Source organism: Elephantulus edwardii, unplaced genomic scaffold (genome assembly GCF_000299155.1).
Source record: "Elephantulus edwardii isolate Elephantulus edwardi_28Jun2011 unplaced genomic scaffold, EleEdw1.0 scaffold00001, whole genome shotgun sequence".
Classification (NCBI taxonomy): domain Eukaryota; kingdom Metazoa; phylum Chordata; class Mammalia; order Macroscelidea; family Macroscelididae; genus Elephantulus; species Elephantulus edwardii.
This window is the reverse complement of record NW_006399751.1, coordinates 39,603,877-39,622,124: the sequence shown is the minus strand read 5'-3', so window position 1 is coordinate 39,622,124 and position 18,248 is coordinate 39,603,877. Positions and strand designations below refer to the sequence as shown.

At 39.9% G+C, this 18,248-nt stretch overlaps 1 protein-coding gene across 3 annotated transcripts in view; it reads right to left on the bottom strand.

The window, feature by feature from the left end:
* Nucleotides 1-1,276: 1,276 nt before the first annotated feature.
* Nucleotides 1,277-18,248, bottom strand: part of NFE2L2 (nuclear factor, erythroid 2-like 2) — a 48,345-nt gene continuing 31,373 nt past the window's right edge. Inside the window, exons 2-5 of one of the 3 annotated variants that reach the window (XM_006878800.1) lie at nt 5,268-5,534; nt 4,418-4,507; nt 3,559-3,750; nt 1,277-2,988 (exon numbers count right to left, since the gene is read on the bottom strand). In XM_006878800.1, the coding sequence (XP_006878862.1) occupies nt 1,759-2,988; nt 3,559-3,750; nt 4,418-4,507; nt 5,268-5,534 (1,779 nt within the window). In that variant the 3' untranslated portion in view covers nt 1,277-1,758. The remainder of the gene's footprint in view (nt 2,989-3,558; nt 3,751-4,417; nt 4,508-5,267; nt 5,535-18,248) is intronic. The other 2 variants (XM_006878801.1, XM_006878802.1) reach the window with 2 other exon arrangements.

Below are 18,248 nucleotides of genomic sequence, written 5' to 3'. Positions count from 1 at the left end.
TCCTTTTGAACTGGTTTAGTCATGACTGACAAAGCAAAATCAGAACAGCTTTGAACTTTAACAAATTTGAGAACAGTAATTGCAGTAAGAAAAATGACAGGTTGAAACAGGCATGGGAGACTTGTAAGTGACCTCTTTCAAAAGCCTGATGCTGGAGACTGGTTAACTCCCAGCACTAAAGAGCACATTTTGGAGAACATGTAGATCCCACTGCCTCTTTACTATCTCTGCTGCCACCTGGAACAAGCTACCCTTTGGCTAAGTATGACAGCGCTGCACATTTGGAGAGCTTGGTCTATATGTGCCTCGGAGTATTCCAGCATAAACCAAGAAGGTGTTACTCCTGCTTAACAACTCCAATACTGTCTCACTTCCCCCCCCCCCCGTCATTCATGCATATTTTATTGCATAATAATTACAAAAGCCACAATATCTTATCATACATTCAATTCATGTTGGTTTTCCTCTCCCATATTATGTGTTTATTACCATTTTTTAAAAATTTTATTTTAAAAATTTTAATGAACATTTACAGAGATTTTGGATTTCCATTCATTGTTGCACTACTGTCTCACTTTTAAAGTCCTTCTAGGCTAAGAAAGCTTATGGAGCACTCTATCTTTGTCATTCTGTCTCCATCACATTGTGCCACCATACAATGAAAATTTGCTTGGATGTCCACCTGACAACAGGCCGCCCTGCAAGGCTCTGTGCTGTGGTGGCCCTGCCCCATTTGACTTATTTCCCCCTTCCTCTCTTCAGTTACACTATCGTCTTTGTTCTTGGTCAAACAGGTTTTAAACTCTGCATCTGCTATGTCCTGTCTGTAATAACTCTTTAACAGAATGGTGTATTCTCCACACCTCTAAATGCTTTCACATCAATATGGATTTTATTTGCACACAGAATTTAAATTACAGTACTTTCTGATGGACTTTCCAATCCTTTCTCTTGTGACTATAGTATGTCTGCACTCTCCTCACTAGAATGTAAATCATAAGAAGCAATTATTTGTCCACTGTAGTTTTAATGATGCCTCGCACATTCATCCACTGATGTGGATAAATACATATTTTTATGTCAAGGTATATAACATTTTTTTGGTTAAGACATGCCTATTATATCTCTATCTCCGGTGCCATTAAGATTAGTATAAAGTGCTTTTCATATTTTCAGATAACATGAAAGAAAATACATAATGTCTAAATGTATCATTTAATGTCTTTTAGAAAATATTGTATAAATAAACTCAGGTAAATGAATCATGAAGAAGTAATTTAACAGTCATAATAATATCCCTTTATTAGTACCAGCTTTTAAAATTTTTCCAGAGCTAAACAATTTAATATAAAAAAATTGCCATTTTTGTTCATACAGTATTTATAAAAAAAGTATATAGTGGTTAGTTTGGAGACAATTTGCTTTTAGCCAGATGTCATATAATCATAAAAATCTATGAATGTAACAAATGAGATAAGAACAGTATAAATAAGTTTTCTAGTATTTACACTTTGGTATTCTAAGAAATTAAGTTTGCAGTTAAAGTGAAACTACTGATTCAATATACTGGTAACTTTAATGCTTTTTAAAGTTTTACATTCTTTTCTATACTAGTTTTGGCTATAATCTTGCATAGAAGTACTTATAAAGTATATTTCTGTATTTCATGTCACAGTAGGAGCTTTTAGTATAACAGTACAAAAAAACAGCATCAACATTAACACTAGCTCAAAAAAGATCAAATCAATCTTCCCAAACCTAGTTTTTCTTAACATCTGGCTTCTTACTTTTGGGAACAAGGAATACATTGCCATCTCTAGTTTGCTGCAAGGAGTATTCACTAGGAGAATAGGGTTTTCCATCTTCATCACGCAGCATGCTGAAGACTTCAAGGTATAAGGTGCTGAGCTGTTTTTTCAGGAGGTGGAGGCTTTTGTCATTTTCTCCTTTTTCTCTGAGCAATTTTTCTTTTTCATCTTTTAAATGATCCAAATCCTGCTCTAGTTCTACAATATTTTCCAGTTTTCTTTTTCTGCAGTTCTGAGCAGCCACTTTATTCTTACCCCTTCGACGTATATCTCGGATTAATGCAACTTGAGCTTCACTGAATTGCTCCTTGGACATCATTTCATTGAAGTCGTCAACAGGAAGGTTGATGATTTTTTCTACAGGGAATGGAATATGGAGAGCTTTGGCCCTTAGCTCATCTCTTGTGAGATGAGATTCCAAGCGGCTTGAATGTTTGTCTTTCGTGAATGGGGTTTTTCGATGACCAGGACTTACAGGCAACTCGTTTTTTGGGGTGTTTTCACACAGGGCATCACCCCCAGAGGCACTGTGCCCTGGAGATGGTGACAGGGGTTGGGCTGTATCTTCAGAAGACTGTACTGGCTGTGTTTTAGGACCATTCAGTTTGACGCTTTCAGGAGTACTATCCCTCTCTTCCATTTCTGAGTCACTGAAGCCAAGCGGTGTGTCTCCGTAGATGGAAGACTCCACTGAGTGCTCTGGCGATGCCATGCTAGGGCTTGTGTTCAGTGAAATGCCAGAGTCAGAGTCATTGAATTCTGCTGTGCTTTCAGGGTGGCTTTGGTTGAAAGCTTTACAAAGTGATAGATCAGAAATATCAATAGACCCATTCAGAAGTTCTGTCAGCGGCTGGCTTAATGCCGCAGATGAAGATATGCTGTTGCTGACACTGGGCTCTGCTATGAAAGCAGAATAAAACTCATCACCAAAATCGGTGTTTATTGTAGCATTTGCATTTAATGAGTTCACTGTCAACTGGTTTGAGTCATCTGTAGGTAGAATATTGTCAAAGAAATCCTCAAAGGCATTGAGAAAATTTGAACTGCAGTCACCTACTTCTTTTTCCAGTGAGGGTATAGATGAGTAGAAATGGTAACTGTTGTCAATTTCTGTCAGTTTTGTTTCCGTACTTGCCACAGTGTTAGTCTCAACTAGCTTGTCATTTTGAATATTAAGACACTGCATGGGGGAAAAAAGTTTAGACTATGTCAGTTATATAGAGAGGTTAAATATTTAACAAACCCAGAAAACCAAACCTACTGACATTAAGTTTGTTCCAACCACAGCCATTCTCCACTGGATTTCCCAAAGTGGAAGACTTTACTAGGGGAGCCTGTCCATCTTTCTCCTGTGGAGCAGCTGGTACCTTTCATCACTAATCTTTTGGTTAGCAGGCAATACTCAACGCACCTTTAGCTTCAGAGCTCCTATTTTACTTTAAGTTTAGGTAAATTTGTCCTCCCCACCCTGATTCTCTCCAAGCTGTTCTGTTCGATAATTTTATGCCTAAGCACCTGTATTAATTTAAGTGTTCCTAGATCAGACTTCAGATATATAATATGCCCTATTCTCAGCCCATTTAACTAACAAAAGTTCACAGTTAGTGTCTATGGGCATCTCATAACTAATTTAAAGACACCCTTCAAGCCTTTAAGTAGGAGGCATATAAATAAGAAATTATCTGAATGACTAATTTAAAGGCACTGAATATAAAGTAGAGTCCTAGGTATTATAGTAGAGCTTAGTTACCTGTAATTCTGGAATGGATAACAGCTCTTCCCACACTTGATCAACGTCCTGCATCATATTGTCTAGATGTTCAGGAGTTGTCTGAAGGACAGGAGTTTCAGGTGTCTGAGTCTGACTAGGAGCAATGAAGACTGGGCTCTCAATGTGGCTGGAAATATCTGGAACAAGTGACTGAAACGTGGCTGAAGAAACCTAAAATTGACAAATAATGGTATTTATCTGCCTGAGTCTGAAACCAACAGTGAAAGAGTGAGCTTCAAGGTACCATCACAATACTTTAAACTAGAGTCAATCAGCTTCAATTCCCTATTCCTCTACTTATTATAGAGGGGGATCTACCTATACTCCTATTTCTCTAAAATGAAACCACTTTCCCCCATCCTCAATCCAACAGACTCCAAATTTACTCCTTGTTTTACTTGACTAATTACCTGTTTAATCTTAAGCATTTGCAGGTAAATGTCAACGTGGATAACCGCAATCTTTAGACTTTGACATACACCCTTCTATATGATTCATATAGTCGTAGGTTTATAGAAACTGTGACTTGAACAGGTCTTGGATTATATTGTCTGGCTAGCTCATTACTCACCAAAAATTCATTTTAGGGATGTATTACAAGTGAGGTACTTGTTTTCATGGCTATACTGACCCATGTTTCTGGCTATGCAGTAATACTAAAGGGTTTTTCATTTCATGTCTAAGTGCTTTCTAAAAAACAATTATGGTTTCTTTGATGAGATTTCTTCCTCAAATAAGATTATTTCATTCTTTCTTTCAAATAGAGACATATTAAAAGGACTTATCTAGGGAATATTTGATTTAGTTGTAGTTTCACTGTAAATTAAATGTTTTATACCTCATTGTTATCTACAAATGGGAATGTCTCCGCCAAAAGCTGCATGCAGTCATCAAAGTACAAAGCATCTGGTTTGGGAATGTGTGCACCCTGGATAAGGAAAGACAAATGAAGAAAAAGAATGGTAAATGTATCACAGCCAAGCCAAAGGTTCCCAACTGACTGTCCCTCTTTCTCCCTCAGAGCAGCTGGTGGATGTGAAGAGCATGCCTTTGGGTTGGCCGTGCAACTCTTTACCAGTAAGCCACCAGCCTACTTGAGTTTAAATCCTCTCTCCATTTCTGGAGTGATTTGGATATGTTATTTAACCTATTTGAACTCCAGCTATTCATTCGTAGATAAAATGGGGAAAGAGTACCTAGTTCATATAGTTGTTTGTTATGCTCCTTTGAGGCAAAGATGACGAAGCTCCCTCTCTCATACTATGGACATGTTGCTAGGAGAGGCTATTCCTTGGAAAGGGACATCATGCTTGGAAAGATGGAGGGTCAGTGCAAGAGAGAAGGCCTCCAATAAGATGGACTGACAAGTGACTGCAGCAATGTGCTCAAGGGTGTCAGAGCGGATGAGGATGCCACAGGATAGGGCAGGGTTTAGGTTTGTTGTTCACTGGGTCACTGAGTCATATTTGATAGCACCTAACAACAACGACAACAACAATTCAACAATAACTGCCAGGTAAGCAGGCGCACGTACTAAACTGCCAGGAAGGCTGAGGTCAGAAATAGAGTGATAAATGGCGTTACAAGAAGTAAAACTGTAATTCAAGTTCAGATGTTATGACTTCTAGGTCAATGTTCTTTCCCTTAAACACTGCCATATACCTTTCCAAGAACTGTGTATTGTGTACCTGGGAGTAGTCGGCAGATCCACTGGTTTCTGATTGGATGTGCTGGGCTGGCTGGATTGGGAGGAATTCACCTGTCTCTTCGTCTAGTTGAAGCTGAGCAAAAAATGCTTTCTCTTGCTCCTTTTGGAGTTGTTCTTGTCTTTCCTTTTCAAGTTTTTTCTGCTTTTCCAGCTCATACTCCTTGCGTCGCTGACTGAAATCAAATACTTCACGACTTACCCCAAGATCTATATCTTGCCTCCAAAGTATGTCAATCAAATCCATGTCCTATGGTGAAGACACACACACACAGAGACACAATGGTTAAGATGGTTTTGAAGTAGCAGCTACCACAAATTAATTCACACTATGCCATTGTTGATGGGAAAAGGGGCTTACAAACAAATCTGAATGAGAACACAGAACCAATGTTCTGGAAGGATGCAAATGATCCTGCTCAATTAATATATTCATTGGAAAACAAAACCAAAATGACCTAAAGACATACAACCATCTAGCTAACTACTTACTACTTGCATTATTGATAATTGGATGATAGTAGAGGTTACTAAAGGGCAAGATAACCCATGTGTTGCACATTTAAGTGTTTAAATAGAAAAAAATGTCACACTTGTTTAAAGGAATAAAAAAATTACAGCATGGATGACAAGCCACCAGTTTATTGTGAAAAAACATTACTGAATACTGATACTTTCCCTCTAAACTTATTTGGCAAATAGAAAGTTTATAGGGGGGAAAGTCCCTAAATTAAATGGTCAATCTGTTAGATAATATCACCATTCTTTTCATTTTTCCAGCATTAGTTACATTATCTATCTGCTCATGCCATTTCATGCTATTCTTGGCTCTGTGGTTCACTATTTAAAAAAATTCCCTCTTGAGTTTTAGCTCCTGAGGCATAAGCATGTTGGTAAAGAGAAAGTGTAGCTAGCAGTGATCTTGTGACACACATGTCACATGAGTAGCTGCTTGCCCCAGCTGCTGGAAAAGGGGAACTTTACCTTCGTGGAACGGACTTTACCCTCCACATTAGCGTCCACCAGGTTCATGCCTGAGAATCATAAACAATTTTTTTTTTTCAAAAAAGGCCCTGGAGATGGAATGAATGTTGTTGTGTTGTTGACTGCCTTTGAGCCGAGCACAACTCATAGAGACCCTATGAACAAAAGGCCTGACGCCCCTCTACAACTATCGACATTTATCAAAGTTCAGAGTATTTCTGGAGGCCTGTTGTTTAGGAAGTGAATACCACTCCTGCTTCCAAACCTGCCATAGTATGTTATTGTTTTTATGTGCCATTGAGTTGCTTGCTATGTATAGCGGCCCTGTGTACTGCAGCTCTGAACCCATCCCTGTCCTGAACCAGTGTCACTAACTCTGACACACAAACCCCCATTACCCCAGTTACTGTATCAATCCATCTCATCAGAGGCTTTTGTCTCTTGTGCTGTCCATCTACCCTTCCAGGCATGATGTCCTTCTTCAAGGACCGATCTCTCCTGGCCATGTACCCAAAGTAAGTGAGGCAGAGCTTCAAAATCCTAGCCTCCAAGCAGAGACATGGTTTCACCCTGTCCAAGACAGACCTATTTGTTTTCTGGGCAGTCCATGGTATATTCAAGACTCTTCTCCAGCACCAAAATTCGAAGGTATTTATTCTTCTTCTGTCATCCTTAGTCATTGTCCAACTCTTTGAAGCATAACAAGTAACTGAGAAGACAATGATCTAGTTTAGGTGCACCTTTGTATCTTGACTGACATCATTGCGTTTTAGCACTGGAGAGGTCCATGACAGATTTTTCCCAATGCAATTCGTCTTTTGATTTCCTGAATGCTGGTGTTAAGAATGTTGATTGTGGATCCGAGCAAGCTGTAATTTTTAACAACCTCAATCTCTTCTCCATCTAATATGGTGCTGTCAGTTGCCCCAGTGGGGAGAATCTTTGTCTTCTTGATGTTGAGCTTCAATCCATATTAAAGACAACAATACTTGACCTGCAGCAAGTGCTTCAAGTCTTCTTCAGTTTCAGCAAGCAAGGGTGTGTTGTCTGCATATTGTAGGTTGTTAATGAGTCTTCCTCCAATCTTGATACCACACTCCTCCTAATAAAACCCTTCTTCTTGAATGATCTGTTCTGCATACAAACTGAAAAGGTACGGGCACAGGGTGCATCTCCAACAAACTCCTTTCCTGATTTTGAGCCATGCAGTGTTTCCCTGCTCTGTTCTGAGGACTGCTTCTTGGTCCAAGTATAGGTTTTATATAAGCACAATCAAGTGTTCTGGAAAAATAGGAAAAAATTCCTATTTTCCTCAAGGTTAGCCACAATTTACTGTGATCCACACAGTCAAATGCTTTTGCATACTAATAAAGGTATACATGCTTTAAAATATGAGAAAAATCTTAAAATGAGAGAGTAATTATTATGATTAATAATCAGTGACCTGTATTGAAAAGAAGAGGAGATTGAGACTTTGAAAAGATCACTACAAGAATGGAGTTGGAGCTTGAAGCCCCTGGATACAGTGGGCACCAGCCGAAAACTTGAGCTTCTGGTTCTGCTGTGGCTGACAGTGCTGGGCTGCCCAGTCTAAGGAGAGCTCTATCCGCTGAGCATCCCAAGGGTAAAATATCTTTAACAATCTAACATACTCTCTCCTTACTGATAAATTACCTCACGATCTGCCATTTCACATTTATGACAATAGTAAATGACTATCTGATACTTCTGCACACTAATGATGTGTGCCTGATAAAATACATACATTAGTATTGGCTGTGACAGTTACAGTCATGTGTCAACGTGGCTAGACCATGATCCTCTTAGCTGTTATACAAGGACGTCGTCAGCTTCCAATTTTTTGCACACTGTTTTCTCATAAGCCTCCTTGGTTAGGTGGCTGTTAAGTGCTGTCAAGATGAGTACAACTCATAGTGACCCTATGAATGAACAACAGATCTGAACCCTACTCTATCCTAGGCTATCCCCTCCTCATCATCAGCAGTCCACTGCTACAATTACTGGGTCAATCCATCTCACGGAGGGTCTTCCTCTCCTTTGCTGACACCTCGACCTTACCAAGCATGATGTGATGATGTCCCTTTTCTTGGAAGAGCCTCTCATAACAACATGTCCAAAATATATGAGCTAAAACTTCACAATCTTTGCCTTCAAGGAACACTCAGGTTTGTTGTTGTTGTTGTTGTTTGCCGTCGAGTGGTTTGCGACTCATAGTGACCCTATGCACAACAGCCCTAAACCCTGCTCTATCTTGCGTCAACCGCACTGCCTCTGACACACCCGTCCCGATTACCCCAGTCACCGAATCAATCCATCTCATAGAGGGTCTTCCCCTCCTGCGCTGTCCCTCCACCCTCCCAAGCATGATGTCCCTCTCCAAGGACCCGTCCCTCCTGGCAACATGTCCAAAGTATGTCAGACGAAGCCCCAGAATCCTTGCCTCCAAGGAGTAGCTTGGTTTAATCCTCTCCAAGATGAATCTGTTTTCCTGGCAGTCCATGGTACATTCAGTACTCTTCTGCAGCACCACAGCTCAAAGGCATCAACTCTCCTGTCCTCCCTAGTCATTGTCCAACTCTCTGATGCATAACAAGCGATTGCAAAGACCATGGCCTGTATCAGGTGCACCTTAGTCTCCAGAGAGACACCGTTGCTCCTGAGTACTTTAGAGAGGTCCCTAACAGCAGACTTTCCCATCGCGATACGCTTTTTGATTTCCTGACTGCTGGTGCCAAGAGTGTTGACTGTGGAGCCAAGCAAACTGAAGCTGTGAACAATCTCAATCTCTTCGCCATCCATCCTGACGCTGCCAATTGGTCCAGTGGTGAGAATCTTTGTCTTCTTGACATTGGGCCTCAGTCCATACTGAAGGCTGCAGTCCTTGACCCTCTGCAGCAAGTGCATGAGGTCCTCCTCAGTTTCAGCGAGCAGGGTTGTGTCATCTGCATAATGCAGATTGTTAATAGATCTTCCACCAATCCTGATGCCACAGTTCTCCTCATAGAGCCCAGCCTCTCGGATAATCTGCTCTGCATACATGTTGAAAAGGTATGGAGACAGGATGCATCCCTGGCGTACACCCTTCCCAATTTTGAACCATGCAGTGTTACCCTGCTCTGTTCTGACTACTGCCTCTTGGTCCAAGTATAGGTTTCGCATTAGCACAATTAAATGTTCTGGGATTCCCATTCTTCTCAGAGTCAGCCACAATTTGTTAAGATCCACACAGTCAAATGCCTTTGCATAATCAATGAAACACAGATAGACATTCTTCTGGTATTCCTTGCTTTCAGCCAAGATCTAACATCAGCAACAATATCCCTAGTACCACGACCCTTCTAAACCCAGCCTGGACTTCTGGCAGTTCTCTGCTGATGTGCTGTTCTAATCATTTTTGGATAATCTTGCTTGCATGTGAAATCAATGACACTGTTCTGTAGTTTCCACACTCAGTTGGGTCACCCTTCTTTAGAATGGGAACAAATATAGATCTCTTCCAGTCAGTTGGCCAAGTCGTTGTTCTCCAGATTTCTTGGTACAACTTGGTAAGCACATCCAGGGCAACATAGTATAAAGCACACCTAGTCAGGTACAGTTAAAACAACACCCATAGTTCTTAAGAACTGGCTAAAGCATACACCATTGTTTTTAAGTCAGTATCTGTTAAGGACTTCCTAGACATCAAGCACTGTTGCATGCATTCTACATATATAAACTGATTCTTACAACACCATGTAAGGATAAAATATCCCCATTTTACAGATGAGAGCATTTTGGTGAATTTAGATACAGGAAAATGGAGCTATCTGACCAAGGCTTTGGGAGGTACTGAAGTCACACATCTACTACCCAAGGACTATTTTCTATAAAATACTACAGAAATGTCTTGGAGGGGGTGCAGTCAGAGTGCTCTTTGGAGGCAAGAATGATGAGGCTTTGCCTCATACTTTGGGGATACTGCTAAGAGGGGTTATTCCATCCACATGATGCTGGGAAGTGTGGAGGGTCGGTGAAGGAGAGGAAGACTCTCAACCAGGCTGGAAGGACAAATTGTCAGCTTCACTGGGCATTTGTGTGTCAAAAAGTGTAAAGAAGGCATAGGATAGAACAGGATGCAGATCTTTTGTTCATAAGGTCACTATGAGTCGTGCCCTACTAGATGGCACCTAAGAACCCTAAACCCTTTAAGTAATAGTATAGAAAATACGGATCATTAAGAAACCCTGATATATGTTTCTTTACCCAGAAGCCACATGGCACAACCCCTTCGGCTTCTCAAAGATTGCCTCGGCCTGAGGCTTATTTGTTCAGAGATCCTGGGAGAGAAAAACTATCCAGCTGTCTCCTTCATACAAGAATTGAAAGAGCACTGAAACAACAGTGCTCGAAAGCAAGACCTCAAAAATAACTTCACAAATCCTTCTGTTCCAAATGTAATTTATTGTAAAAGAATTCCTGGCAATAAACAACAAAAGTCGATATAATTATTTGTTTTCTCTTCTTTCCCCGTGAGATGTTAATACCTAAGAGGATCATATGATTTATCTCTAAGTTTAGTATTTTACTCTGTCTTACTGCTGTCATACAGATGTTGGTACCTTAAATTACAAGTATATGTGAATGAGCTCTCTCTATTAAATCAAGTATGTAAATATTCTGACTTGTGCTGACGGTGATGGGCCCTACCGCTTCCTGAGGGTGAGACCAAATTCCAGGTCAATGGTTAATAATGAAGTTGTGGACTGTCAACAGCAGTGGCAGCTCGAGGCAGCACTGGAACTATTCAGATGGCAGGAAGAATGACCTGGTTAATGCTACCCACCCTCAATCAGGAACAACTTCCTTAAAACAAGGAAGCTGCTAGGTTCTTTCTCATGGCAGGCTTGAAAATGACCACTAGCCATGTGCAGTATATACTGTAGATAAAAAGAAAAGGGTTTGTATTTTGATTCTAGAATTATCTATAAAGTTCTTTAATAAGTAGCAAACCAGAAAATGTGATTTCTGTGAATGATGTAATGGTGACTACAATGGTGATGGCAGTGGGTGCCCCTGAACACTTTCACATACATTTTCACATAGTATCTTTATGTGTGTGTGTATAAATATATACATAATACATACATACACACTATACATACACATGGAGAAGGAGGGAAATATATACATACACATGGAGAAGGAGGGGCAATCTCCTCCCACGCAATTAACTTCCTCTGAAAACTGACTGGAGGATCAGCTATGGGTCATCAGTTCCAACTTGATGGTACACAACAACAACAACAACCCATTCAACTGTGATTCGTTTTCTGTTGTGAATACCCTTTAATGCTTAGCTCCAAAGCCAAGTAATTTTATTGTTGGTTTTTTATAAAAGTTTACTATAACATGTTCAGAAAAGAATACCTTAATAAATTCTTATTTAAAAAAACAGGAAAAAAGAAAATGATGCATCATTGAGGATTAGCTGCTAAGCATCCCTGTTCAGTGATCTGCTGCAAACGCTTGTCCTTGAGAGATAGTGGTTCCTACTGTGCTAGCTTATGGTCTTCATGAAGAGCACCAAAAAGTGTTTCAAATGACAGCGTCTAGTTGTCCTTGGACAGGGATGTCATGCTTGAAAAGGTCGGGGAGTCAGTGAAAGAAAGGAAGACCCTTAATGAGATGTAATGATGCAATGACTGCAGCAATGGCCTCAAGAGTGTCAGAGATGGTACAACCACTCTGGAAGGCAGTTTGGCATTTCCTCAAAAACCTGAACATAGAAATCCCATATGACCCAACTAGTCCATTGCTTGGAATATACCCTGAGAGAATGATAACTGAAGCACAAATGGAGACTTGTACACCAATGTTCATAGCAGTGATATTCACCATCACAAGAACATGGAAACAACCTAAATGTCCAACCAACCATCAAATGGATTGAGAAATAAGGGTACATTCCCATGATGGAATACTACAAAGAATGCAGGAGCAATTATTTTGTAAATTACCACCTAACTTAGGAGGGACTGGGAAGCATTATGCTGAGTGAACTAACTCAGTCCTATAAGGACAAATACTGTACAAGACCATTATTGTAGAACATGTATGAAGATCCAAAGGGGGGAGGGAGGAACAGACGGGAGAGGATGGGCAGGGGTCTGGGGTAGAATGGGGGACTAGTTAATCATAGGGTCACACAACCTTATGGAAGACGGGAGGGATGGGTAAAGGAAAGAGGAAAGATCCGGTGTGAAAAACAAATGTATACAAACTGTTTAAGTAAACCAGTAGAAAATAAAAATTTTATTTAAAAAATGTTAGAAACAAACACTTTAATTAAAGTCTTTCTAGAACTAGACTGCCACCTTTTATCTGAAATGTTTTATTTCAGCCTCCCTTGAATTAGAGTTTAGTGGAATTCTCTTAATACTTTGAGAGTATCTTTTTAAAATAATTTTAATGAGCATTTACAGAGATTTTTTATTTCCATTCATTCATTGCTGCACTTCTCTCGAGATTATTCTTTTTGTGTGTGTTCTAACCAGCAACATCAATGTCAGAGATGATGAGGATCAGATAGGACAGGGCTCAGATCTGTTGTTCATAGGGTCGCTATGAGTTGTACTCGAGGGCACCTAACAAAAACAGTTATTCTTAATGTATGCTGAGCAGTATTCAATATGATCATAAATGGCACCAATACAGGTCTAAAATATTCTCGAGATTTTTCCTCTGTATTTAGTGTTTATTTATATAACTCATATACTTTTATTTTGAGAGATCTCTAAAAGAAAACTTACACATTAAACATTTCTTTTTAAAAAGGTTGTGTTTTAAGCAACTACTTTTTTTTTAGCAGCTACTTTTTAATTCCTGAAAATAGACATTCTGACCAAACTCAGGATGCAGCAACAATGGATTTCTAGCTATGACCTCAATATATCCTACTCTGGTTACTCATAGTTTCACAAGAAGGAACCCTGCAGGGAATTGATATTATATGACACATTCAAAGCTCCATGTTAAAATGAGTTCAGCAAGTTCTTCAAACCAAGCCACACTGGTGGGGAGTCTCGGGGCGCAGTTACTGTGCATTGTCCCAGCCTAATTTGGAACTTCTCCTATAAAGAGTAATACAGGCACATGACTTAGTCCACAAATGGTCCATTTAACTGGAAAGTCCAGGCATCATCTAAAAAGAATTAATAGTTTCTGTGGAGCCCATACCAAATAAGAATACATACAACACCAGACAAGAGAGCATGGCCTAAGGAAGAGCTAAAACTGCTCTTCACACACAAATCCACAGCACTGAGGAAGACCAGCCGCCTCATCTCCCTCAATCTCCCAAAAGGAAGGCGGCAATGCAGAACAGAAGTAGGGATTGGGGACACAGAGGAAAGCAGAGGCATGTTCTGTACAGCGTTCCAACAGGCTATTATCTGAAGAGCAGGGCCAAAGTTTCCTCAGGGCGATGAATGCAGTCACACTGGCTTTGTGCCTTCACATGGCATATGGAGCAAATGCTGACTGCCACTGAGTGTCTGAGTTTCGGTTGTCGTTGTCATTTAGTGGCTCCTGAATGTGTTCCAAGTTACAATGCTAGCTTGGCTTAGACAAAAGAAGACAGTTTAATAAGAAGCATAAATGTTCACCAATTCATGTTAAATCACCATCTGGCCCAAAAGAAATATTCATGTTTCAAATGCATCATTAGCCATCTGGGAAACTGTATGGAAAATCTGAAGTTGGACTACTAGTTCATACTACTTTAAGGAAAACATTTTTGCACCAGGATAAACAAAGAAGAATTAATTTTAACATAAAATCCTGGTGGATGGATGTCTTCTGCAAACCATTTTAATTTCTTGGTCAAACCAGCTCTGACCATATTCAGATGATCCAAAATGTCAGAAAAGGTAAAGTAATAACACCATCCCTGTTTGAAATTAAATCTAGTCAGTAAACTGAAGTTTTGGAAAAACGCTTGAAATGAAAATTAAAATTCTTTCCTTCCCTAGCTTAAATGTGTGAACAAGGCTTGTAACTCTCTTCCTCACCCTCGTCCTTATTTTGTCCCAAGACTGATGGGAACATGGTGAGAGGTTTCTTCCTAAAAATAACATTTCAATAACAAAAGAACCAAATCACACAAGTTATAATGTTGTAGACAAAAAGAAAATACACACTTGCTTCCAAATGCATCTTTTACAGGCAAACCAGTAGCTCAAGTTATTCTTAAAGTTATTTCCTTATTAAAAAACCCCCAACCAGTTGTATTCTATAGTTTATTCCTCTGGGAATTGTGCCTTCATTTAAATATTATTCACTTGCAGCCAGAATCTGGTAGTGTTTTCTTTTCATATAATTTATTCTTGGATTATGTCTAGGTGATTTTATTATTTACCTAAATGCTCCCCCCCCTTACAAGCTGTCCAAATATTTCATAATAAAACCTGATGAACATGAATCAGATTCTACCATCTGGATTCATATAAACCAAATTAAAATCTGCAGGGTACTATAAAACCATTTGGGGGTATGTTTAAAATTTGAAGGATTGTTAAAACAGCGTAATATCCCCTGTGATTCACAAAGGCTCATCCTCTTTGCTAAATTATGTTTGCTTAGGCAACACACACACAATCTATACTAAAGTAAAATTACCTCAAGGTTTGTTTTTAAAAATATGTTGACAATTCTTAAAATATGCTGATGAACACTGTATTTCACAAATATTCTTCCACTCATTTACTTCTCTATTTCTCCATACAAAAGATAGACAACACAATACCAATTGTTTTCTCTGAATTCCAGAGGGAACAGATGATTGGTCTTCACTATCTTCTCACCTTTTAGCATTTCTGTCCAAATGAAACAACCTGCTAACTTTTTATTCTATTGCTACTGTAGAGCTCTGTGGGCCTGGTGGATAGAAAGTTATTCTACCAAGTCAAAGGTGAGTGATTTAATCTGTGGCCCTCAAGCCTGGTTTTAATTGTTTTTGGTCAAACATTCTTCTATGCGGTATAGCACTGGTCTGTTCATTTGCTGTACAGAGGTAACTTATGATTATTGTGATGTGTGTCACTGGGTGTCAAATGCAATAATGGTTACCCATGGTGGGCAGTGTGTGGTGGAGCTCTCCGATTAAAAGAAGCTTGGAAGCAGGAGTGACATCCACTTCCGAAATAGCTTGCCTCTGGAAATTCTATGAACTTGGAGAACAATGAAAGTTATACAAGTGTTCAGGTCTTTTGTTCACAGGGTCGCTGTGGGTCGTCTTATCATCTGTGACTTGACGGTACTTAACAACAAACAACTGTAATCATGACACTGTTGTTAAGAGCTGTCAAGAGGACTTCAACACAAGGTACCTTTATAACAAGAGAACAAAACCCTGCCCAGTTCTACCTCATCTTAAGAATTACCAGCATGTTAGTGTCTCTCTCCTGCTGTAGCTACTGACTCAACCCAGCTCCCCAAAAGTCTCCCATATCCATTTTACCTCTCCGTTTAAAACATGAAATACTTCTCAAGTGACTGATTTCTTCTGATAATATGTCAAAAGCAAGAAAATAAGGTAATTATGAAGTAGAGTATTTTAAAAAATTGTGTCACAGAACAATGGTGCTCCATGGGGCTTTAGAATCATCTAGGTTAAACTGATATGTTGCCAGATTTCCTATGTAACTACAGCTCCTTTTTTAAAAATAACTGGCCTAGCGATCAGTTATATGTGTCATTAGGAACTCCTTTAAAAAACCCAAACAAAACAACCAAACTGTGGCCATCAAGTCCATTCCAGCTCACAGTGACCTTAGAGGGACACAGTGGAACTGTGCCCTACAATCTCCAAAGCTTTGCAGAAGCTGGCTGCCACAGCCTTCTCCTTCAGAGATGCTGCTGAGTTCCAATCACTGACAGACAGTGCTTGATCTCTATGCAACCAGTGCCCCGCAGGTAGTTATACTAAAACCAACTGTCAGCAAGACAATTCTGACTCAAGGTGACCTTCCACTAAGCTTCTGAGGCTATAAATCTTAGAAGATTGCCTCACCTTCCCATTAGTTATCCAACACATAACATGACAGGGTCCCCAGGTAGGAAATCATAAACACTGCTGTTGCATCACAATCAACTTACTGGTTTTTGTTTTGTTTTTTACTTTTTCTTTCTTTTATTTAGCTGAAGTAAAAAACCTGATTTGATTTGTTAAAAGGTTATTAATAACGTTTATTCAACATACATTTTTTTCTCTTTTTAAAAAAATACTTGTTTATTTACAAAATTTGATACTGTTTTCGAGAACAGATTCTTCCAATTTCCCTCATCCCCCACCCATCAAATTGTATAATTTCATGATTACTAACCCCCTCCCTGCACAGCCTCATCCCTCTGCTTCCACCCTCCTATAATCAACATATTGTTAAGTAAAGGAGGCAGGGGGACAGCCACAGTTGACCTCCACTAACTCCACAAGGCGGAACTTCCCCCCCAACCCCACCATCATCATCCACAGCACAAAACCAGTTCCCTTTGGGTCAGACATGTGCCTCACGCTCTTGTACTTCTTTCCACTAATTGCAACACCAATCTTACTTCCCTACTGGGTCTGAAGTCCACTATAGCTCAATGTGGACAATAGCTCATAGAGCACAAGGAACCATACGCAGGATTATAGGGTTTCTTAGGGAAGGTAACAGAATACAACTTTAATTGGCAACAAGTTACAATTTCTCAGGATAGCTTCTGTAGCGTGCTTGTGGGCCCCTCAGCCTTCAGCCTCATGGCTTTAGACTACTGTTACAGAACTCTTAATCCTGACAATTATGGTGTGTGTTTCCCCTGCCCCTACCCCTCAACAGACCTGGGCAAAGGCTCCTAGCTTTGTTTCCATGTTGAAGTTGTCCCAAGGTCACTTCTGCCTCATGTTAGTTCTGATTTTCTGTTGTGACTGCTGCTCTCCTATAGGACTGACAGGCACAAGAATCTCTGGCCCCACCCCTACCAAGGGCACCCACACACTGTATGCTCTGCTTCTTTGCTTCTGGTGAGATTCTCAAATTCTGCTGCTGGATGCACCAACTCAATTTTTTTAAAAATTTTATTATTTTTAAAATTATTATTATTTTGTGTATACCGTCAAATTGGATCTGACTGGTACAGGAGGAGACTGTCCCTGCTCCAGCAGAGCGTCTGATGGATTCGAACCGCACACCTCTGGGACTGCAGTGCAATTTCATGCCACTAGGCCACCAGAGTTCACCCCATCAACTCAATTTAATGGCAAGAGTAGTCAATCCATAGTGGACAGACTAATACTTCCTAATCATATATTCCCACCTATCCATGTGGCAAAGTCACATGGGTAGAAAGCCATTTTGAAAAAAAAAAAAAACAAACAAACACCCTTAATACCAGTTGGTTTGCCAAGACTGCAAATCATGTGGGAGGGGAAATTGCCCATTTTTTTTTCTGTAGAGAGATTCAAACTGCTAGTGAGCTGTGGTCTTTGGGTCAACAGTGCAACTCCCTGTAGACTGTTGTTGTTATGTGCCATCAAGGAGGAACCTACTCATATCTGACAGTTCAGCGGATTTTCAGAGAGTGTTGTTGTTGTGTGTGCCATCAAGGAGGAACCCACTCATATCTGACCCTCCAGTGGGTTTTCAGAGGCAGTAAACTGCACAGGATGAGACCTGCACATCTACTCCCTCGGAGCAGCTGGTAGATTCGAACCACATGGTTTGGGACTCAGCACTACGACTACAGACCAGGCCACTAATGCCTCAACTTTACTAAAGCCATTAATCTTACTGAGGGTTAATTCCTACAGCTAGGTTTTAAATTACATGATTCTTAAACATACATCAAGGAGAGATGAATAAAAAAACCATTAGAACCATAAATCACAAATTGGCTATTCCCTGGCTACTTTTTTTATCCTTTTTATCCTTCAACTAGAGAT